The sequence below is a fragment of the Colobus angolensis genome, unplaced genomic scaffold (assembly GCF_000951035.1).
Source record: "Colobus angolensis palliatus isolate OR3802 unplaced genomic scaffold, Cang.pa_1.0 Scaffold148, whole genome shotgun sequence".
In the NCBI taxonomy this organism is placed as follows: Eukaryota; Metazoa; Chordata; class Mammalia; order Primates; family Cercopithecidae; genus Colobus; species Colobus angolensis.
The window spans coordinates 4,983,410-5,008,276 of record NW_012114577.1 but is presented as its reverse complement, the minus strand read 5'-3'; the positions used below and the strand labels follow the sequence as shown (position 1 = coordinate 5,008,276).

The 24,867-nt window shown below is 38.7% G+C and overlaps 1 protein-coding gene across 4 annotated transcripts in view; it reads right to left on the bottom strand.

Moving 5' to 3' along the window:
• Positions 1–24,867, bottom strand: part of MTR (5-methyltetrahydrofolate-homocysteine methyltransferase) — a 103,634-nt gene that overhangs the window by 56,167 nt on the left and 22,600 nt on the right. For 3 of the 4 annotated variants that reach the window (XM_011935747.1, XM_011935746.1, XM_011935748.1), the window contains 7 exons: positions 18,121–18,221; positions 16,919–16,980; positions 15,425–15,492; positions 13,049–13,128; positions 10,228–10,340; positions 6,627–6,767; positions 3,744–3,929 (listed from right to left, as the gene is read on the bottom strand). In XM_011935747.1, the coding sequence (XP_011791137.1) occupies positions 3,744–3,929; positions 6,627–6,767; positions 10,228–10,340; positions 13,049–13,128; positions 15,425–15,492; positions 16,919–16,980; positions 18,121–18,221 (751 nt within the window). The remainder of the gene's footprint in view (positions 1–3,743; positions 3,930–6,626; positions 6,768–10,227; positions 10,341–13,048; positions 13,129–15,424; positions 15,493–16,918; positions 16,981–18,120; positions 18,222–24,867) is intronic. The other variant, XM_011935749.1, reaches the window with a different exon arrangement.

Here is a 24,867-nt window from a genome sequence, read left to right as displayed (position 1 = left end):
GCCTCCCAAAGTGCTGAGATTACAGGCGTGAGCCACTGCGCCCAGCCCACTATATATATTGTTAAAAGGAACATTCAGATAACAAAAAAAGAGCTTCTGGAAAAAGAAGAAATAAAACTCTAAATAGAGGGTCTGGAGGATAAATGTAGATATGAAAATCTCACCCGATGCAGAGCAGAACACCAGAGTTGCAAAATAGGAGAGAAATATAAGAAAATTAGGCAACCTGTCCAAAACATTCAATATCTCAATAATATATGTACCAAAAAAGAAAATAAAAAAATCCAAGGACACTTCCTACCACTGCAGCTGTGACTTTCACAAATGAAAAGGCCTACTGAGTGCCAGCATAATGCATGGCTCATCATCGCAAGAATTCAGAACACAGAGGACACAAAAGATTCCCAAAGCGTCCAGAGAATAGAAAAACAAGTTTCACAAAAATAATCAAAAGTTAGAACAGCACTGGACTTCTTACCAATACCAGTGGGAACCAGAAGACAAAGGAGCAGTACTTTGAAAACACAGAAGAACTTCAAGATTGCACTCCTATGCCCATACAACTGCCAATTAAGCGTAAAAGTAGAATACGGCCATTTTCTGACACGTAAGGTTTCAAAAATATTTACTGCTATGTTTTCTTTCACAAGAAGCTACCAGGGAATGTACTCTACCAAATGACCAAAAAAAAGGTTAACCAAGAATGAGGAAATTATGAGTTCTAAAAAATCTAAGAGAAAGGCAAATGGAACCCCAGGAGGAAGGTCACAGCTGTGCAGCTGGCCTACTGAATAGCCGTTCCGGGTCATGTCAGAAGACTTGGAGGGAGAATTCTTCAAAAGAGTAGTATGACAGTCCTCTTAGTGTGTCTGGCTACATTGGATATTGGAGGTTTACACAACTAGGGTACAATCTGAAGGCGAAATACACAGAAAACAATACAAACAAAAAGGTAAGTATTACCTTCACAGAAAACAAATAAAGAGTAAGAAAGGATAAGCAATCATAGTATACTATTGCATGGCTCAGCTTTTACACTGCTTAATAATGTAAGCACTGAAAACGATTATAGCTAAAATGAACTATATTGAGAAGGATAAAAGTAAAGCTGTACAGAGTCAGGGCAGAGGACGGTGAAAAGCTAAAAAATCTTTAATCATTGTAAGAAATCAATAAATAAAAACTAAGACTGGAATTTGAAGATAAAGAGGTAGATGCTACAAGAATCAGCTTAAAAAGTTGAAAGTGGTTGCCTCAGGATCTAGGAGGCTGAGGGCTTTTGTTTTCCTTTTTGTTTACGGAATGATTTGTCTATCTGCAGAAGACACAATTATCAAAAGGTCCCACACCACACTAAACTTGTAGCGGAAGATAACAACTTTTCAGATTGACAATTTTAACAATGTGCCTCAAAATAGTAAATGCGCACACTCTCTGACATAGCAATCCCACTTCAATGAACTGACTCTAAGAAAAATCATTTACAACGGGAAATAGCTGCATGAATTAGGATATTCATTGGTCACTGAACTGTTCATGCTACTAAAAAATTAGAAACACAATTTCATTCAATAATAGATAGTAAGTAAAACATACTAGAATGCAATGCAACCAGAAACCATGGACTTTTAATCCCTATTCACTAAGATGGGAAAATGCCAACATTATGTTGAGTAGGGAAAAGAGTTACAGAATACCAGGTATAATCTCATCTTAGAAAATTTTTCATTTTGCTGAAACCTCTTTTGCTCTTTCCCCACATGGCATGTGGCCTGCTCTCTCATTTTATTCCGGTTTTCAAATGTTCCCTCCTCAGACAGGTCTTACAAGACCACCTCTTCTAAACAGGCCAACTCTTCCCTGACAGCCTTTTCACTCAACCATTTAGCACAGGCCCTGATGAATGAAACCAGATTGCCTAGACCTGAATCCCAGCACTGCAAACTGTTAGCTGTGTGACAACTGCAAGTCCTGGGACATCTCTGTGCTTTAGTTTCCTCACATGACATTCAAAAATAACAAGAATACATACCCACGGTTTATACGCTTGGAGGAAGAACTGATTTAATGTGTGTTGTGTACTTGCTTGGTGTGAATTAAGGTTCAATATATGTTAATGATCAAAATTCTCTCTCTTTTGCATTCTTCTGGATGATTTGAATTTTTTCACAATGAAAGAAAATGTATCTTTTATACAAAAAAATACATTTAAAAACAATTTTATTTCAAAAATACAAAAGAAAGACAGAAAGGAAAGAAAAAGTACATATAATCCCAGTACTTGTTCATTGTCAGTATGTCCCCATTTGAGACCATCTCCATCTCAGACCATCCCTACTACCCCAGTTGACAATCATCAAATTCTTTTCTCTGCTTATACAGACACACATATGTAAATGTAAAGTACTTTTATATTAAGTAAAATTGGGATCATGTCACTCATTTTTTTCATTTTTCAATATATTGAAGACATGGTTCCATCTCCTGATTCTTTTTAACTGCTGCACAGTATTCTATGTAGTAAGGAGCAAGGTTTAAGCATTCCCCTAGTAACTGACATTTAGTGTTCTTAGCTTATTGCTACCACAATGCTACAATAAATGTGAACATATATCCTTATATACTCAACCTTATTACTAGATTCCCAGGAAGAGCTTAATCATAAGAAATAGATTTTTTAGTGGTTTTAAATAGGTACCAAAATATTCATAAAAAGTTATGTGAAGTATAAGATGTAACAATAATCAGTGTATCACACAGTTGAACTATAATTATATCTGAAGCTTCCCATGTGCCCCACCCTGATTCTATGGCAGAGGTATTATGAAGGCTGCCATTTATCAATCTTCTAATTTTTTCTTCTATTTGGTAAAGGAAACTAATCTCATTATTTCTTTATTTTTTATTTCTTTAATGCTTACAAAAGTTAGTATCTTCTCGTAAGTTTATTGGCTATTTGTTATTTATTTTTATATAAACTGTTACTCATTTCCTTTGTCCATTTTCCTATTGGGTTGAATGGGGTGTTTTGCTTTCTGACTTACAGAAACTCTTTGCATATTAGGGATATTCACCCACTACTATTATTCATGTTGCAAATAGCTAACTTTATTTTAGTATATGGTTAGAAATGGGAATCTAACTTTATTTTCTTCCAAATGCATAGCCAGTCGTCCCAATAGCATTTCCTGAATACTTCAACCTTTCCTCATGAATACAAAGACTTTACTATGTATCAGATTTTCATATACCGTCACTGACCACATAAGGACACTTAAATCAATGATGGATCATATAAACAACAATGGTTCCCTAAGGTTATAATACTATATTTTTACTGTAAATTTTCTATGTTTCAATATGTTTAGATACACAAATACATATCACTTTGTTACAGTTCCCTACAGTATTCAGTACGGTAACATGCTACACTAGCTTATGATATAGGAATAATACACTATACCATCTAGCTTACGTGTGTAGTAGGCTATCCCATCTAGGTTGGTGTAAATACACTCTAGGATGTTGGCACAATGACAAAATCACCTAATGATGTATTTCTCAGATGATATCTCCATTGTTAAGTAATGCATGATGTATGACTGTATACAGATACGTGTACACATATGTATATGAATGTATACAGAAAGATATATGTATATGTGTATGTATATATGTAGCTGTTTCAGATTTGCATTCTAACCTGGGTAACACAATGGATTAGTCCAAAAGAAATCACTCACCTGTCCTTCTTCATCAAAAGCCATGACCACCATAGCAGCTCCAAATGTTTTAATCTTCCTGGCCTTCTCCAAGAAGTCATCCTCTCCTTCCTTCAGACTAACACTATTGACAATGCACTTCCCTTGGCAGCACTTTAACCCAGCTTCAATCACAGCAAAATTGGAGGAGTCGATGCACAAAGGTACCTGAGATCAGAAAGGCAAGAAAATCACAGAGAGGCCGCAAGTCACTACAAATTACTTTTCAAAGGCTCTAAAGTATTCCCTGTTTCTTCTTTAGCAAAACAATAAGCAAATAATAGTAGTACGTCAGAGACAGAATTTTAATACACTTATTCTTTAAGCCCAAAATACTTGGAGTAATTTCAGTATTACAAGATACTCCATGCATGGGCCAGGGATTTATAGCTGAAAGATCATAGCTGAACATCAGAATGAAATCAGTGGGATCAGTTCACCAGCTTCAGTGCAGTACACTTTCAAGTGCCTAGGCCCCGAGGCAAACACCTCAGATAGGATTTAGACATCCCTCATCTGACTCAGGGATTCATGTTTAGCCTTGTGTCCTTTGGGAACAGCCCTCTAGCCAAGTTATTCAAATTCATTCTTCCCTTTAGAAAATCAAGTTCTTTACTGAAAAAAAAAAAAGAAAGACTTTTAATATTAGAAAGGAAAAACAGATCTAATTATCAACAAATGCATATAATTAAAATAAAGGACAAGACTGAAATGCACAGTTGAGAATAGGTTCCTTTTAATTCATACTTCTGTTCCAGGAAAGGTGAAAGGAAGGGCTTGAAGAATTAGATTGATAAAAAGAAATGAAATGAGGCAACTAATCTAGGCTGCATAATTTTTTATTTTTAGAGACAAGGTCTTACTATGTTGCCTTGGCTGGTCTTGAACTCCTGAGCTCCAGGCATCCTCCCCACTCAGCCTCCCGAGTAGCTGAAACTACAGGTGCACACCACAGCTCCCAGCATAGGCCACATTATTCAATTAAGCCATTCAATAAATAATTAAATGACTACCATATTAGGCCCATACAGGGAAAACAGTAAGAAAGCCAGGTCCCTGGCTCCACTGAGCTTAGAAAGATAAATAATTAAACAAGTAATGACATAAAGTGTGGTAAAAGCTAAAAGCATACGAGAAGCACAGACTGCCATGGAAGCATGCACCAAACCCAATCTAGGAAGCATGGAGAATGGGGCGGGAAAATCCAGGGAAAGCTTCCCGGGGCAGGAAACATTTCAACTGAGGACTGAAAAATGAGTAGTCAGCAATTTCCTAAGCCACGCCATCAAACAAGAGCAAAAAGAACAGGCACTCCACCAATTTTGCTTTTTCTTAGCATGCTAGTAATGACAGGTTTGCTAAGAAAAGGGTCAAATGCAACGACAGTACCAGGCCAGTGTATCGGCTCATATTTGCTTGCTGATAGTTTGGTGTCCCAACCCTACCGGTGAAAAGGTGCTGGTAAAATGTTTTTATGCTTTACCCTATGGGTCGAAATTTGGCCTCCAATAAATTGTGGTAGTAGGGCAAAACCAAGAAAGATAAGAAATTGTTGTGGCAATCAGAACACTAATAATTTATTGAGTTACATGGGGTCCTTCACAGTTGATAAAGCACTTGCATCTTTACAATTCACAAAGGGGGTTTGATGATCCCATTTTAGAGATGAGAAAAGAAAGTAGGGTCAATAGTCCATTGACTTGATTGGGCCTTACAAGGCGAGTCTACCCTCTTCCCAATACTAAGCTGATAAACAATTGGCTATACCTCTGATTCTAACTAACTTTGAACAAGTTGTCTTGCTTCTTTGTACCTTAAATTCTCAAAATATTTATTCCCAGAGGAATGATGAGACTTTTTAGTAAAGAGTTTTAAGACACAAATGAAAGATGGGCAAATGTAATTCAGTACTTACCACAGACTTCTAACTTAAATCTGCTGAAGCCTAATAAAAAACCAATAGCTCAACCTGAAAAATGAAACTCTTAAAGCACTAGGAAGTTTCTTTAAAAAAGAACTTCAAAAATCACTTCCTGCCAGGCACAGTGGCTCACAACTGTAATCCTACCACTTTGGGAGGCCAAGGCTGGAGGACTGCTTGAGCCTACGAGTTCAAAATCAGACTGGGTAGCACAGCAAGACCCGCCCTCTCTACCAAAAATATTTTTTAAATGATGCGTGCCTGTGGTCCTAGCTACTCAGGAGACTGAAGTGGGAGGAGTCTGAGGTTGCAGTGAGCTATGATTGCACCACTGCACTCCAGCTTGGGCCACAGAGCAAAAACCCTGCCTCAGGAGGGGGAAAAAAAATCACTCCTCATAACAAGCTTAATGGCAGAAAAATAAGGTAAGATTTTTAAAAATTTTAGAACTCATTTAAAAATGTTTGAAAGACTGACACAAAAATCAACTTTCACCTTTTAAAGAACAAATGTAAAAGCTGACATAACCTCTTGACTTAATCTTGTTTTGTATTTTTGTCTTAGTCTGATAAGCCTGAAAGTTCTCTCCTTTCTGTTATTAGAAAGAAATCACTGAGTTCCCTTGCCTATGGCAAAAATAGAGCCAATGATTTTCCTTCACAGACAGGGAAAGCGGGTTGTTATTCTGTCCAGACATCTGAGGAGACTCAATTCTCATGAACAATCCCAGAAGCCTTGGAAACAGCCAGGCTGAAGCCACAGCTGTCTCCAAGATCTGCTTTATATGGAAAGGTTATCATTATCTGAGAAAGCTGACAATCAGAAACTACTGTGCTCAGAAAACCAGTTCTTGAGTTCACAGATTAATGGGACAACTGGCACAGTTAAATGAGTGACAAAGTGAGACAAGTAAATCCCCCTGATAAATATAAACTTTGTATAACCTTTGCGATGTCTGGCTCGGAAGCAATTAAGTTGCAAAATCTGGTCATTGCACTTGGACCATCTAGCATGCCATCATCCATGTTGATATCCAGCACCTGGGCTCCCATTTCCACCTGCACTCTGGCAACACCCAAGGCTTCCTGAAGGAAGAATGAGAGAGGAAGCAGCGTTAGGAGACAGTACTTTGAGAAAAGGCTAACGAGGTCATTCCTTACCCTTCCCAGCAATCCTTTCAAATTACACAGACTACCTAGCCAGACTCCCTGACTCTGGGCCTGCTGTCCTCCCATCACTCATCACAAATTAACCTTTCTTACACATCTCTTCCATCACATCATCTCACTGCTTAGAATCCACCAAAGCTGTTTTCCTACCATAGATTCTCAATTCCTCAGCATGGCAGTCAAGGCCCTCTGAGCTGGCCCCTATCTTCTTACCCAACTGAACTTCCCATTCCACCCCCGCTGGAGCCTTCACCCAGCCAGATCTGTTCCCACCTCTGTGCTGCAGATCATGTTGTCCCCTCTGCTTGGAACGCAATCCCTTTCCCTTCCACATTGTTTAAGACCCAGCTCAAGCCCCAACTCCTCCAAAAAAAGTCCTTAGAGAAACCATCCAAAACGATGTAACTCTTCAGTATTTGCCAAAAACTATATAACTCTTCAGTATCTGCTGAAAGTATTCACTACAGGCTGTTAATAGGAGTTACATGAAAAGAAATGTCAGTTAAATAAGTTTCAGCAGGTTTTATAACACTGGAAGGTTTTCAAATTCTTTAATGCACTATTATACACTGCAACCTTCCCAAAACAGAATACAGCATTTCCCACTTATGACCATCTAAGGAATATTTTGTAGGATAAGTGTTCCAAAAAGAGTCTTATACACTTCCCACTCTGAACAACATTGGACAAAATATACACGTTCCATAATGCCTTCTAACTAACATGACAGAGACTTTTTGTTTATTTAAGTCTTTACTGTACACTTCATAATGTAATAAAATAAGCAAGGATAAAATCAATAGTAGATGCTGATGTTGTCTTGATTTTTTTTAGCCCAAGCAAAATAGAAACTTTTAGCACTCATTGTGATAGAATAGGCACGAAACCCTATGGCATATGCCACAAGGAAACGCCATATGCACTGAGCCAAGGCCGCAGAGAGAAAAAGGATCACAATTCAATTCAGTAAATCTGGACCAGGCGCGGTGGCTCACGCCTGTAATCCCAGCACTCTGGGCGGCTGAGACAGGCAGATCACTTGAGGTCAAGAGTTCAAGACCAGCCTAGCCAACAAGGCAAAACTCCATTTCTACTAAAAATACAAAAATTAGCTGGGTCTGGCGGCATGTGCCTGTAGTCCCAGCAACTCTGGAGGCTGGGGCAGGAGAATCGCTTGAACCTTGGAGGTGGAGGTTGCAATGAGCCAAGATCACGCCATTGCACTCCAGCCTGGGTGACAGAGCAAGACTCTGTCTCAAAATAAATAAATCAATTAATTAATTCAGTAAATCAAAAAATGTTTTCTAGTATCAGTACCAATTTAAATAAAATAAAGAATAAAAAGAAGTGTAAATCACAATCCTGGTTCTTAAAGGGTTTATATCTAGTTGGGGGCACATGTCACAGTCACATAAAAAACTACTGGGCACTGCCATACAATGTGTGGGTCAAATGCCAAGATGATCTCAACATCCAGGAAAGGGAAAGGTCGCCACAAACCAAAATGGAGAAAGCTAACTGAGAGGGAGCATCTTCAGCTGGCTAATGGGGAATGGATTGGAGCAAACAGACAGGAGATAAGACAGTAAGCAACAGGGTCAAAAGACCTGGAAAATGGAAATGCCAATATCTGACCTATTTCTTAACAATCACGAATAACAGCTTCAAGGTCTAACCTTCCCAAACAACCTCAGAGAGATGAAGCGGTTTGTTTAAAGACATTTGAGTTGAGTAAGAACACAGGACTGGAACTTCTTTCAGGTCAATGTTCTTTTCACTAAACCACAAAGGGATCACTAAGACATAAAAGCTAAACTCTAATGAAGAGTCACCTGTCCCTTCCTGTTTCTACTGCCCCCTCCTACTGTTTCCACTAGGCAGAGATAGCAAAGTGGTTAAGGGCACATGCTTGGTAGACTTGGGTTCTATCATTTACTTGCTGTAAAACAAAAGGCAAGTCATTTAACCTCCCCAAGCCTCCATTTCTACACTTGTAAAATGGGGATAACCACAGTATCTATTGCCACCAGGCTGTGATGATTAAATGAGAAATGACATAAAGTGCTTAGCACAGTGATGGCACATAGAAAGACCTTATTAAATGATAGATATTATTACTTTCATCTGTTTGCTTCTTCCTAAAATGCTCTCAGTGTCAAATCTATCAAATCCACCAAAGGGACACCATAGAATAGGCATAAGAATCAAAACATAATAGAAACACTGCCAACTGAAGAACACTATATGGCTAGGAAGAGTCACTGGCACTTCAGAAGGAAGCAAACAAGAACAAAGGCACAGAGTCAGAAGCGAGCCTCCTGGAATGTTCAGATGACAGATCAGGATGGGAGGGCAGTTTAATACCTAAGTGAAGAGGATGGAATGACAGACTAAGGAATTTCAGTTTTATTCCATATGCAAAAACGAGTCACCCTGTGGAACTTCCAAACTGGGAAGGCTCATGATGGATGCATACAGGAGCACTGGAAAGCAGCAAGAATGAGGGGAAGACAACTGACAGGGGAAGTGGTGAAACTGGGCAACCAGGCCCTGCTAATGTGCCAGCTGAGGGACTGGGAAGGAAGACATGCCTCCAGGGATGCCATCGGGTAATAATGAACAGGTCCATGAAGGGGGATACGTGGTCCTTTCCTTGTTATGAAAACTAAATCAGCTCTGGTACTGGTTTCTGGAAGATCTCCTAAAGGTTGCAAAAAAGTGAGGAAAGTTGGATGACAAAGTTAACTATCATCAAAGCCCCGGCCAAATTCCTCCAATTTTAAATTCACATTTTCATAGGAAAATCTATCCAGGAGTCTTGGGTATACTCTGTATAGATTAAATTATGCTCATCCACAGAGTGATCGAGCTTAAAAACACCATGGCTAAAACTATCACATAAACTTTCCAAGGCAAGGGTCTATTTCTTTCGTTTGTTTATTTTAGCCTACAGCTAACAAGATTCATAATACCCTCAATAGTGAGCGTTTGATGCGGTCATAAGGAACTGACAGGAATTTTCCTGTCTTTCCCTTTCCCTAGAAGGATTTGTGAGAAGACAAAATAAAGAGCCTTCTCAAATTTTTTAATTTATTTCATGATGAATAGAAATAGCTAGAACCTGGATCCCTCCCATCTCATCCTACTTCATATACCAAATGCAGTACTTTTTAACAAATATTGACAATAGCAGCTTCAATTTTTCAAAGCCTCGTCCTCCCACCAGCCCACCCTGCTGCAAACACACATTACCATCTTCTCACACTTTCTAGGGGCTCTGCTAATAACACTATCAAAGGCAGAGAGCTGTTTCATTTACATGCTGTCTAGCCAAAGACACGGGCAGATGCCTCAGGGGTCTTATTAAGATGCTCACTTCATAGTTTCCTGCCATGATGAGTTTAGCAAACTTCCTTGATCCTGCAACGTTACAGCGCTCTCCAATGTTAACAAAGTTGGTGTACTGTCCAATCCTGAAGGGCTCCAGACCTTAAAAGGAGAAGCACTTTGAAAAATTTCTGCAAATGCATATGGATGACATAAGACAGACGCAAATGTATTCAGTAAGAAAGAGAAGTTCCCGCACCACAGCCCATCTGAGCAGACAGGAGATCCAATGTGGAAGCAGGGCCATAGTCGTCTCTAGGGAGATTCAAATGCAGCAAAGGCTATTTGTTACATCTACATATACAACCAGACTCTCAAAAGAAGAAATATTTCAGAGTTTTATGTTGCAAATAACCTAAAGGACCAAATCATACCATCTCTGAGAAAAAAGAAAAAATAATCCATCAACCCCTATTTAACCAAGAGGCTGGGGCAAAAACCATGGACAAAGTTAGAATTGAAAGAGAGGTGTTCCACAGCTGTCTGCTCAGATATTAGCTTGAAGCTATAAGGAGTAAGCTTTTTCAATCCCACCAATGGTGTGTTTGTTTACAACGTTACTTCATTTCTTTGATCCAGAGGCCTAGAACCCATAATCAACAAGGCTGAATCAGGGACCCAGGTTGAGACCTCAGAGACAGGAGTCACTGTGGCAGGTCTATCACTAATGAGCTAGTTCTAGGTAAGCCAGGTGGACTCCTGGTGCCTGTTTCCTTATCTACCAACATAATAACATCTCCCCTGCCACTGGCCAATTTAGGGCCAAATATCAGATAATACATGTGGATATATTACACTGAAGTAAAAACATACAGCGTGAAGTATCACTATAGAAAAGGCTCTGAACTGTTTTTGTTCTGTTCATTACATTTAAAGTATTAGGAGAGGCAGTCTCACTAGGTGGTTATAGGCAGGTTCTGGGGACAGATGGCCTTGGGTTCAAATCACTTACCTGAATGAACAACCTTGGGGCAACTTCCCATATGCCTCTGAGTTCACAAAGACAGTAAAGTGTCTGCTTTATACTGTTATTGTAAAAATGAAACTGAATAACATTGATAAGCACAGAATTAGCACCCACAATCATTGCTTTCATTGCTAATAAGAGAAAATGGCTTTTGAGACCTTTGTCAAAGCATGGGCTGAGGAAGAAACAGCTATGAGGCAGAGAAAAATAATGACTATAAACTGGGTCATTATAAAAGCATTTCAGGCCGCTTGGTGCACTGAGATTATCGCTTTCCACGCCCAGTATTGGCTTATGGTTTCCCTTCCATCCGGCAATGATCCTCATGGCCCCAGCCTTCCATGCTAGTCCCAGGGTACGCCCAATCTTAGTCTGACCCTGAGGTTCCCAGGACAGGCAAGCAGGGAGCCAACATTTCAATGCTGACATTTCCATGTGACTCCCCCGCCAAAAGCATCTCACACATAGTGCGAATGATCTATTATGAATGTGAAGTACTTGATACAAAGATCACACTTCTCTCAAGTTTGTGGTTTATAAAAGAACAATTTTAAATAGCACATCTGATGTCACTCTTTTAAAATCTGATGGAAGGTGACTGTTTAAAGCAATTTAGCAATAGCATATGACATTCAAATTGAAGAAAAAATTCTTTTATTCTTACATGTAAATTATTTTTTAAAATCTTACGTAAATGGCTCTCTTGTTTCAATTTTGGCAAAGGCTGAATGTTTTCCACTCTTAGTGCTTGGCTGAAGTAATGCACTAACATTAAGTTCTGGGGATGAAATAAATAAATTTTCCTGCCACACCTCTCTCTGATAAAAGCCACTATTTCCAGAGAGGGAGTACCAAAAACCATGAATCCTACTTTTCCTAATCTCATCCTCTACCTTCTGGAGTATTTATAAAAAAAAAAAAAAAGGCTAGCCTGAACATAGTTGGTATGTTTACTAACCCAACTTCACACTCACTGATTGGGATTAATTCTGTGCTATGTACTGAATGGGAAAAGTAGACACTACTTTTGCTGTCATTTGTAATTTATTTTACCTTTCATAGGACAACATATGAAACAAAAATATTTCAATTCAGAGAGATGTTAAATTCTAAGCTATTAGGGAACATAATTCCTCATATGTGTTATCTGCAGGTTCTCTAAAAAATCATACTTTTTCTGCTTGAAGTTACCATTTAATATATCATGAACAAACCAAAGCAAAAATATGAAATTTAAAGTTATTTTTCTAACAGTTGGCCAGATGACCTAGTTTACTAATGTTCCTTGTTTGAACACAAAATTAATGCTGAAAAAGGTAGGCTATGTACCTCAAAGGATTGTTGAGAACCAAAGAAAGAATAAATACCACAAGTCTTTGTAAAGTCCTAAACATGTGGTAAATGTAAGATTACAACAAGAATATTTTAGAAACAAACAATTTTCCAGGATGATGCTGCTGCCATTACCAAACATTACACCTTGGCAGTTTGGAATTTTCAGTAACTAATATCAACCTGAAAATTAAAATTGTTAGGCTGTGGCCAAGAGTATGTTTTCAAAACAGTGGACAATAAAGATAGGACCATCAAGCCACCACCAAGGACCCTACCTGGGCAAATCACCTGGGCCTTCCTTTACTTTTACCCTAAAGTTGATGTCATCCTGCCCCAGCCATGGAAAAACAAAGGGTTCTTCACTAGAATTCATGTACGTGCCAAGAATATACGGATTCTTCTTCAACCTAATAAGCAAGCTGCCTAGCACAAATATCACTACCACTTAGAATAGTCACATTCTACGAATGGTTTCTGAAATCACGAATACCAGGTCTTTATGACTTACCAGACAGTAACATATGTCCTTCAAAAACAGTGGCAGGTGGAACTCTAGGCTTACAATTTTTCACAGCTTCAGCAATTTCCCTGAGTTGAAAGAGAAAACACTATTTCCATTAATTCAGAATAAAATATATTTAATGAAACTAATTTCAAAACTAATTTTTAACTACAAAATTAAGTCTATTTAACATAACTATATATATAATTATATACTTAATTCCAGGTGTGCAGCAACAATTATGCCTTTTAGTTTTCTCAGCAATGCAGAAAATTAATCTATAAACTGCACCTTTTGTGTGCCTGCCCATTGGCTATGCGCTGGCTGGGTTGTTTTTACTTTCTGAGACGTGAACCTGGAGCTACATGACAGTTTGCACAAATGCAAACTGCAAACTTCCTTCCATCTTCCCCACACCCACAGATGTCTTTCACTCTGTCAAATCTACACACACACAATCCTTGCTTCCTACTCAAAATCTGAGCAGAAAAAGGATTTCACCTTTGACAAGAAGGAGCAGGCACAAGCAGAGGGGCTAGGAGAGGAGGGAATTAGGTCCAGCGGATCTGCTTTTACTACGGCACACACACAGTAGGGAGGGTAGAAGCCATAAAGCACTAAAATTCCAAAATAATTACTCTTAAAGATTTGTTTTAGTAATTCACTCTCCATTGACCCTTATCAGTTTTAATGAATCATGTCTTTGATCAACCAGAAAAATCTGGCTACTCCACTAAATTTATCAGGACCAGGAAGAATTGCTCTACTCTACTGTCCCCAAATTAAAATGTGAATGTCTAAGCAAAAGAAGCAAACATATACACAGAGATATAAATATAGATATACACAAACATACACACAGACATTTAAAACAACAACTCTTTTTAAAGAGGAAACAAAAAGAAATAGTTGCTGATCCAAAGATAAGCGATACTTACTGACAACTTTCAGAAATTATTTACAAGATATTTTAAAAATTATTATGTAGGCCAGGCACGGTGGCTCACACCTGTAATTCCAGCACTTTGGGAGGCCGAGGCGAGCAGATCACGAGGTCAGGAGACCAAGACCATCCTGGCTAACAAGGTGAAACCCCGTCTCTACTAAAAATACAAAAAATTAGCCAGGCGTGGTGGCGGGCGCCTGTTGTCCCAGCTACTCAGGAGGCTGAGGCAGGAGAATGGTGTGAACCTGGGAGGCGGAGCTTGCAGTGAGCCAAGATTGCACCACTGCACTCCAGCCTGGAAGACAGATCAAGACTCCGTCTCAAACAACAACAACAAAAATATATATATATGTATTATTTACTAAGAGTCTATCATATCAGTCAACAAAAGCAGTGAACTACAAGGTAACTCGGTCGCGTGAACATATTACACACATGAAAACAGACTTGGAACAGTGAGATGACTGGCTGGAAATATGATCATCAGTCACTCCAGGGAAAAAAACAAATATAAACAGTCCTAAACAACATTCCAAATCACTGAATTCCAATCTTCCTATAAGCTATAAAACTCTTAAGGAATGAAACACATGGTCATGCTCGTTTCACTCCCTTCCTTCATACGCTCACTTGAAAACATGAATTAAGTAACCACTGTGAACCAGGCAAAGTGAAGACACTTCTCCTGACCTCAAGATACCTGCTGTCTTATTGTCTTTTCCTTCCATGAGGGAATCTAACGGAGGCCTGTATTTGCCCACAATAAATATGAGCTGTCCTCTTTGAGCATTCAAATATTACTCAGGTATTTAAGGCTAGAATATCATAATAACTGGGATTTATTTTACATAATCCAGAGGGAAAAGTTGAGGGACAGATGAAGAAAGAATGGAAAAACATCAAAAATTATAGCAACTATGTGACAGGCATACAGAGGTCCATTTTATTATTTCTCTAAAATTTTTCATAATATAAAGATGTATGAGCTGTTAGGAAGGGCTGCCATAACAAAGGGCCAAAGACTGGGTAGCTTAAATAACAGAAATGTATTTTCTCATAATTTGGAGGACAGAAGTCTGAGTTGAAGGCGTCAGGCAAGGTTAGTTTCTTTTAAGGCCTGTCTCATGGCTTGTAGCTAGTTATTTCTTCCCTGTGTCTTTACATGGTCTTGCCTCTGTGTGTGCATTTGTGTCCCGCTCTTCAAAGGACATCAATCATATTGGATTAGGTACACCTGTACGACCTCATTTTACCTTAGTCACCTCTTTAAAGGCCTTATCTCCAAATACAGCCCACATTCTGAAACAGTAGGGGTTAGAACTTCAACATACAAATTTTGGAAGGACACAATTCAGCTCACAACAAAAGGTACATATTTAGAGTATTATCTGATTATCCACTTGGTTTTAGATACATTGTCTATAGGTGATTATTACCTGATATGATCTGGTGTTGAACCACAGCATCCTCCAACTATATTGATGAGGCCATCCATAGCAAAATCCTGCATTTAGGAAAAGACAAAGTTTCAGCAAGTTCATCTGAATTCTAAACTCATTCCCACCAATTCAACATAAAAGTCATCTATACTTCCTGAACAACTAAGACTATAATAAAAAGAGAGTCAAACGTTCTTAACTCTAGATATAAAGATGTCACATGCCCTAGACATAGGATAAAAGCAAAGAATAGTTCAGATGCTGTGAAATCCTTTATACCATTTAAAATGCAGTGAGAGGCTGGGTATGGTGGCTCACACCTATAATCTCAGCACTATGGGAGGCCAAGGCAGGAGGATCACTTGAGGCCAGGCATTTGAGACCAGCCTGGGCAACATAGCAAGACCCCATCTCTACAAAAAATTTAAAAATTAGCTGGGCATGGTGGCATGTGTTTACAGTCCCAGCTACTCAGGAGTCTAGGTGGGAGGATCGCTTGAGCCCAGGAGTTCAAAGCTACAGTAAGCTATGATCACACCACTGAACTTCAGCCTGAGCAACAGAGCTGTCTCAAAAAAAATAAACACAAAAAATAAAGTTCAGTGGGAGATTTGCCTATCTAATGATTTTTTTTACCCATATGCTGAGCTGAATGAATGTGAGTTGGATAACACATTTTCAAATAACACAAATAGAGTATAGATTTTTAAATTTACATTAATTTTTTAAATGTTTAAATAACAATTCAGTTCCTCTGTCACACTGGCCACAATTCAAGGGCTCCAAAAACCGTATGGTAGTGGCTAGATATGGGACAGCATGAGTCTAGAGTTTAACCACAGGCTACTGAATAAAGACCACCATAACTAAGAGACAAAGTCAAGGAGCTGAGAAGTCAAGAGCATGGAAAGATCGTCTACAAAGATAATGAAATCATAAGAAGTCAGTCAGAAATAGCTTAAGAGAGAATGTCAGTGAAAACAGAAGCTAAAAATTCAAGGAACAAGGGGAAAGAGACCCAGGGATTAGCAGCTAAGTGCAGTAAGAAGCGGCGGTGGACAGTATGGTCTCATGACCTAGGATTAAACAATGGCCGGTGGATGACAGACAGGGAGAATGATGGGGGTGACAATGGGAGGCCAGGGGGACATCTACTCCACCCAGCAGTCTGAGGGGTGTGACGGCAGAAAGCTACAACTTGGGAAGGCTGCAGGGGAAGCAATATCTCAGAGGAGAGCCAAGTCTCAATTATTTGTTTGGAGTGGACCCCAGTGAGAATTTTCCAACAGCCACCAGTGCCAGTTGAGGATAAGGATGCTGACAGTTAGCCCTCCTCTGTGCCTCTAGTACCTTAATTTGGGGTAGCTAAACTTTTCTTTGTTATATGTACATTGGGATTTCTTCATGGAAAATTCTCCTTCTAAATACTCTACATCTAAAATTCAATCTCTCTGTCTCTCTTAAAAAGCCATTGAAAGGAGGACCCCTGACCTTTAGGTGCTTGGCCATCATAGAAGGCGTTTCATCATAGTCACCAAAGGTGTTGGGAAGACCTGAGAAAAGATAATTCAATCATTATTGCAAATTGCCTTAACAAATACACATTGTATTTTTAAAGACTTTATGTTAATAACTATATAATTTTATATTTATATTAAATGGTGATTACTTGCAAAAACAAACACATAATATTTACACAGTAAACAAAGAGATACCACACTTCCCAAAAAACTTAAAAAAAAAAACACACACACACAAAAATATCGCAGAGGAAAATGAACTCCATTATTTCTTTTCCATCTGAAAGAAAAGATTCTATTCACTGTTAGGCAGAACAGAATGCCCCCAGCCCCACCCCTTCCCATAAGGGAAATTCATTCATTCTTGTTACCTAGCCGCTTGGGGGTGGGGGTGGAAGGAATACTACATAACCTTTGAACTAATTAATGAGCAACTAACATGCCATTAAAAACAAACAAAAATCAACCAGTCTCCTTTCGAATAAACTTTGCCAAGTAAGACTTCAGCTTATAACAATCCAGTTTCTTGTTTTATTTATTATCTGCTTCCAGTTATCTTACTCCTGGTGGGAAATAAAATCTATTGTGCATTAAAATGATATATTTGGAGAAAGAAGGCTGAAAAACAACTTTTCGCTCTAAGTAGCTAAGCAGTGATCAAATACATTCACAGGGAAATCTGGTTAACCCTGAACAAATCACCAATATTAAATGGGAAGTTTGAGAACTGTCTACAAATATATTCAAAAAATTTCCATATAATGAACTGCAAGTCCAAGCTTTCAGAGAAGAAAAAGGTAACACTAAACAGGATTCTTCTTTTGCTCTTCTACTAATAGAATGGACCAGAGAAAAGGGGTCTCTCTTCTCTTCTTTACACCCATCTTTCTGGTCACGTCCACTAGGCTTGCGCTGTCACCAAAGGCAAAACTCTGGTCAGTCATGTGACTAAGCTCATTTCCGGAAGTTTTGCACTGTTCTGAAGCTTCAGGGTGAGCCGAACTTCCCTCACGTCTACAGGGAAACACTGCACCCAGATACTCTTCATTTATTAAGTGTCAACTATACCAACACCTGCAAAACAAGATCTTTTATTCACGATCTCTTACCTCATCTACGCCATGTCTTACGTTACTTTTATCTCCCCATGTGTGACCCCCTTGAAACACTTACCTGCATTGGGATAACAGAGGACATAGGCTGTTGTACATTTTCCAATTATTTCAATAAAAGGTCTCATTTCAGCTGCACCCAAAGCACAATTTAATCCAATGCTAGAAAAACAGAAAAAACATATTAAAAGCATCATCTCTCATTCACATTTATGCATGTAAGTTATATAGAGAGACAATATATCTAAAACCAAGTGGGCAATAAATCTCCTCATTCAAAGCACTTTTATTCAACTACCTTCAAAGCCATCTCATTGAGGTCCCCTGCAGCACTAAATATTTTTGCTAATGTCTCCATCTTCAGATAATCTTACAGGTGAAAGACCCTGCCTACGGATGGACTCCTTAAATCAGTTCACATGGTATACTGTGGGGCAGAAATGTCAACAAGCTAACACTGCTTTAAAAAAAAAAAAAAAAAGCTGACCCGAAAGCAACATTTAAAAGCTGGGAAATCTTGGAGGCAAAAGGAACATGGAATGCTGGAAAGAAGCTACCCTTAAAGTCCAGGAGACCAGAACTTAGGCCCTACCCCACAGGCAGAGTCCCTGCTATCCTAAAAGGTTGTCAGTGGGTGGTGGGCCTGAGGTCTTCCAGAATTTATGAGCCAGCTGCGAAGTTACTAGACTACGTGATCTCTAATGTTTTCACATTTTACTTTTTTCCTTTTACTGTGATTCTTAAGTGCAATGTGGCATCCTAGACTGGATCCTTGAATAGAAAACAGATTATCAGTGGAAAACCCTTGAAATCTGAATAAAGTATGGAGTTTAGTTAATATAGATTTAATATCCCTAATCTGAAACGTGGAAATCCAAAATACTTCAAAATATGAAACTTCTTGAGAACTGACATGACGCACAAAAGAAATGTTCATTGGACCATATCAGATTACAGATTAAGGACACTAAACTGTAAGTATAGTGCAAATATTCCAAAATTCGAAAAACTCTACAATCCACTCTGGTCCCAAGCATTTCGGATAAAGAGATACTCAAACTATAGTAATATACTCTTAGTTTTTACAAAAGTACCATAGTCATGCATTATGTTAACATGAAAACTAGAAGAATATACAGAAATTCTCTGCACTATCTTTGCAACTTTTCTGTAAATCTGAAATGATTCCAAAATTAATTTTATTTAACAAACATCCAATACTCATCCATTAAAAAAATTCAGCAAACTAGGAATAGGGGGAAATTTCAACTTGATAAAGAGTATCTAGAAAAAACTTCCAGCTAATATCAAGCTTAATCATGTGAAACTAGATGCTTTCCTGCTAAGATAAGGAACAAGGCAAGGAGACCCACTCTCATCGCTTACTCAATATTGTATTTGAAGTCCCTATGCAATAAGAAAAGACAGAAAGTAAAAGGTACACATACGGATTGGAAAGGAAGAAATAAAACTGTCTTTGTTCACATATGACATGATTGTTTATGTACAGAATCCCAAAGAATCACTAAAAACTCCTTGAACTAACAAGCAATTATACCAAGGTTTCAAATACAAGGTAACTATACAAAACTCAATTGTTTACTTATATACCAGATATAAGCAATCAAAATTTGAAATTAAAAACACATGCCAAGTACAGCGGCTCATGCCTATAATCTCAGCATTTTGGGAGGCCAAGGCAGGTGGACCACCTGAGCCCAGGAGTTTGAGACCAGCCTGGGCAACATAGCGAAACCCCAGCTTTGCAAAAAATAAAAAAATTAACCAGGCGTGGTGGTGCACACCTGTAGTCCCAACTACTTAGGAGGCTGAGGCAGAAGGATCAATTAAGCCTGGGAGGTTGAGGCTGCAGTGAGCCACAATCATGCCACAGCACTCCAGCCTGAATGACACAGCAAGACCCTGTCTCAAAAAAAAAAAAAAAAACCACAAAACAATTTACACTAGCATCAAAACAAATGAAATACTTGGATCTATATGAAAAAAAAACAGACATTAAAGTGGATCTAAATAAATGAAAACATATTTCAAGTTTATAAAGAGGAAGAGGAAGACAATATTGTTAAGATATCAATTCTCACACTTGATCTATATTCAAAAGAATCCCAATGAAAATCCTAGCAGTTATTTTGTGAATATCAACAAACTGACTCTAAAGTTTGTATGGCGAGACAAAAGACCCAGAATAGCCAACACAATAATGAGAGAAAAAACAAAAGTTGAAGGACTGACCTATCCAACTCCAATACTTACTAAAAAGCTCAAGCAACCAAGACGATGTGGAATTGGTGAGAGACAAACATATTAATGGAACAGAATAGAGTCCAGAAATAGAACCACGCAAATATATTCAACTAATCTTTGACAGAAACAAAGGCAATCCAATGGAGAATGGATATTCTTTCCAACAAATGGTGCTGGAACTATTGGGCATCGCATTTGAAAAAGTTAATTTAGACACAGACATTATATCTTTCACAAAGACTAACTCGAAATGGAATACAGACCTATATATAAATTGCAAAACTATTAAAATTTTGTAAATAACACAGAAAAAAGTTACATGATCGTGGGTTTGGCAATGAGTTTTTAGGTAAAACACCAAAGGTAGGGTCCATAAAAAAAAAAAACTGGTAACTAGAACTTCACTAAGATTTAAAACTGTTCAGCAAAAGAGAGTATTAAGAGCATGAGAAGACAAACCACAAGCTGGGAGAATATATTTGAAAAACACATTATCTGATAAAGGATTTGCTATAGTTTGGATGTGGTTTGTCCATACCAAAATTCATGCTGAAATTGAATTGCCAATGAAACAGTGTTGGAAGGTGGGGCCTTTACAGATGATTAGATCATTAAGATGGATTACTGTCTTTCTCCAGAGACTGGGTTAGTTCCCTGGAGACTGAATTAGTGCTCAAGGAAATAAATTAGTTCTTTCAAGAACGGGTTGTTATAAAGCAAGCCGGCCTCTTGTCCCTTCTCTTTCACACATGCTAATGTGCCCTTTCACTTTTCTGCCATGCTATGAAGCAGCACAAGGCCCTTGCCAGATGTGGCCACTCAATCTTGAAGTTCCCAGCCTTCAGAGTTGTGAGCTAAATAAACCTCTTTTCTTTATATATTACCATCTCAGGTATTCTGTTATAGCAATAGAAAGTAGAATATGACAGACTTGTATCCAAAATACACAAAGAATTCTTAAAATTCAACAATAAATGCAATTTAAAAAAACTGTCTAAAGAGCTGAACAGACTCCTCACCAAAGAAGATACATAGATGGCAAGTAAGCATATGCAAACGCTCAAAATTATCATATATTTTTAAGGAATTGCAAATAAAACAAGATACCACTAACACCTATTAGAATGGCTAAAATCCAAAACTGATGCCACCAAATAAATGCTGGGAAGGATGCGGAACAGCAGGAACTCTCCTTCGCTGCTGGTGGGAATGCAAGATGGAATAGCAGCTTTGGAGGATAGTCTGGCAGTTTCTCACAACATACATAGTCTTACCATAAGAACCAGCAATCCTCTCCTCGTTATTTACCCAAATGAACTGAACACTTATGTCTACACAAAAACCTGCCATGAATGTTTACGGGAGCTTTTTTTTTAAGAAACTGATATTTATTTTCCATCAGCCTTGTTTCCATGTTGCTTAACAGCCCGGGTAAGAACAGCTTAAGACCATTCAGTGGTTGCTGCTACTCATTCAGTGGCCTGAGCAGTGGGAGCTGCAGACCAGTCTTCTGTGGCAGGCTGAGCGCTCCAGTCTCCAGTTGGGAGCTGCTTAATAGGCACAGAGGGCACCTGCACATGTCAGACCAATCTGCAACCTCAGGCTGAGTAGCAGTGAACTCGGGAGCTGGAGCGTGCATTCACCCTGAAACTCCTCCTTGGTCACAGCCTTTTCAGTAGCAGCCTGCTCTTCATTTTCAATTTCTTCAGGATTTCTGTACAAGCAGGGATCAGGCATGACCTCCCGCAAGTGTCCACGGGAAATGGTGCCATGCATGTGCAGAACTTCCCAGGCCAGCATCCACCACATCAAACCCACCGAGTGAGCTCCCTTGTTGCATGCAATGGCGATGTCCACATAGTGCAGAGGGGAATCCGCGTTACACAGAGCAATAGTAGGCAGGTTAACATAAAGATGCCTCCACAAGAGGCTGCTGGTCAGCCCTCAAGTCAGTAACCACAAGAAGCCGTGGTTCCCGGAAGGCTGCCTGGATCTGGTTAGTGAAGGTTCCAGAAGTGAAGCCGGCCAGGAACTGGAGTGGCTCCAGTGGCAGCAGCAAACTTCAGCATGGCCCTCTGGTCAGTATTCCTGGAGGATATGACACTGACTTCAGCAGGGTTTTTAATGGCAACAACGGCACAAGCTGCCAGCAGAAGCTTCTCCCAGGTCCTCTTCAGATTTATGATGTAGATCCCATCATTTTTCCTTTTATAGAGGTACTGTTTCATTTGGAAGTCAAGATTGGTGCCACCTAAATGGGTTCCTGCTGCAAGGAACTTAATCCTCTTTCATTTGCAGGGCATCCAGGGCTCCAGACATTATGAAAGTTTCCCTTTAAGTTACAATGGGAATCCAGAACAACGCCGGATGGACTCCTCTGTGAGTAGCGCGGAAAGGCCACGGGAGATTTGTTCATAGTTGCTCCAACTTGGAAGCAACCAAGATGGTCTTCAATACGTGAATGGAAAAAAACCCGTAGTACATCTTCGCAACGGAATATTATTTAGTGTTAAAAAGAAATAAGCTATCAAGCCTACAAAGACATGAATGAACCTGAAATGAAGATCACTCAGTGAAAGAAGCCAGTGTGAAAAGGCTACATACTATGTGGTCTCAACTATATTCCATTCTGGAAACAGCAAAATTATAGAGACAGTGAAAAGATTCCTTGCCAGCGAGCCGGGAAAAAGAATAAATAAGTGGAGCACAGCGGATTTTGGGGGCAATGAAACTACTCTGTATGATACTGTAATGGATATATGTTACTCATGATATATTTGTCAAAACCCACAGAATATACAAAACCAAGAATGAACCCTAAGGTAAACTACAGACTTCAGTTAATAATAATGTATTGATATTGGTTCACATTGTAATAGGTGTACCACACCAATGCAAGCTGTTGATAACAGGTGAATTTTGAGACTCCATCTCAAAAGAAAAAAAGAAAAGAAAACTGTCTCCTGTTTTCAAAACCTAGGTCAAATGTCACCTTCTTTACAAGCTGTCTCTAAATCCCACAAGAACTCCACTACCCCATGTATTGCCAGATTTTTATTCATAGTTCTGTATAGCATTGTGTATTTTATATTTTAATTTACTTATGCATTTCTCCTAGTGTGGATTATTCCACATTGGCCTGTATTTCAGGACATATAGTAGTAGTTCAATAAATATTTGATGAATTACCAGTAACATAAAGGCTCTATCCCACTGTTCTATAGTTCGTGATAATCGCAAGTCAGTAAGCAAAAGTTTCCTACATATATGTAAGAATATGTATCCTTTTCACATATTATTTGCTGCCTTCTATCTGCCCTTACAGTCTGTAAGATTCATAACGAAACAGAGAGCAAATACATTCTCTCTGTGAATGGACTGTAGTTGAAGTCATAGAAAGGATTATTTTTAAAACTTTTTAATTAAACACTGAGTGGATCAAAAGTCAGAATAAACTGAATGTTTCCTTAAGAAATAAAAACATAAATTATTTAGACCTCAATAAAACCTCATCTTGGGGCTCCTGGAGGTGAGGCAGTGGCAGGAAGAACGTCCTCTAAGGGGCCCTTGAGAACTCCCGGCAAACTAAAGACTCCAGTGACACCCAGGACAACACAGAGGTTTTACCTAATCGCCAGGAAAGACTACATCATCATCATTATTAAGATCTTGCATTGGTGTGGTACACCTATCAGAATGTGAACCAATAGCAATACATGATTAGTAACTAAAGTCTACAGTTTACATTAGTGTTCATTCTTGGTTTTGTATATTCTCTGGGTTTTGACAAATACATCATGAGTCACATATATCCATTACAGTGTCATTTACTTAACCACATAACAAATTCAGACTCAGCAAAGGGGCGGGAAAAGAGAAAGACAGTGAAGGGAGGAATGCTCCAAACACTCACGGATAGGCACAAAAATTTAAATAAACTAGATAAAATTTGTCTTCAGAGACCCCTACACTTCCTACCCTCAGTTTTTCTGTTAAACTTATTACATCCCTACTATGTGCCAAGAATTCCACTAAACACTAGAGAAATAAAGATGAAGAGACTGCTCAGGAAAAACTCATAAGCTGTGAAGAAGGTCATCTACAACCAGTTCAAGACAATGATTTTCTTAATTGTCAGGCCCAATCAAATGTCTATTAATGCACTTTAAATTAATAGCACCTTTTAAGAAACCACAATATGACATTAAGTCAACTGTAAGATGTGCTCTGTAATTACAAACATTTAAGAGTGAAAAAAAAGAACATCACATAATTGATAAAATGTGATATAACAAAGTGGTTAAAAGCATGCTCCTGTCCCCAGATTCTTTACTTCACCTTGGGTGAGTTACAACCTCTGAGTCTCAGTACTCTTCTTGTTAAAATGGGGACATTAATACCAGTACCAACCCACAAGGTGTTACTGCCAGAATTAAAGAAAGAACTCACATAAAGCACTTAGAACAGAGCCTGGCACACAGCAAACTCTCAACAAATGTCTACTACTCTTACTTTTTATGGCAAAGGCTAAAATAAAAGTAAA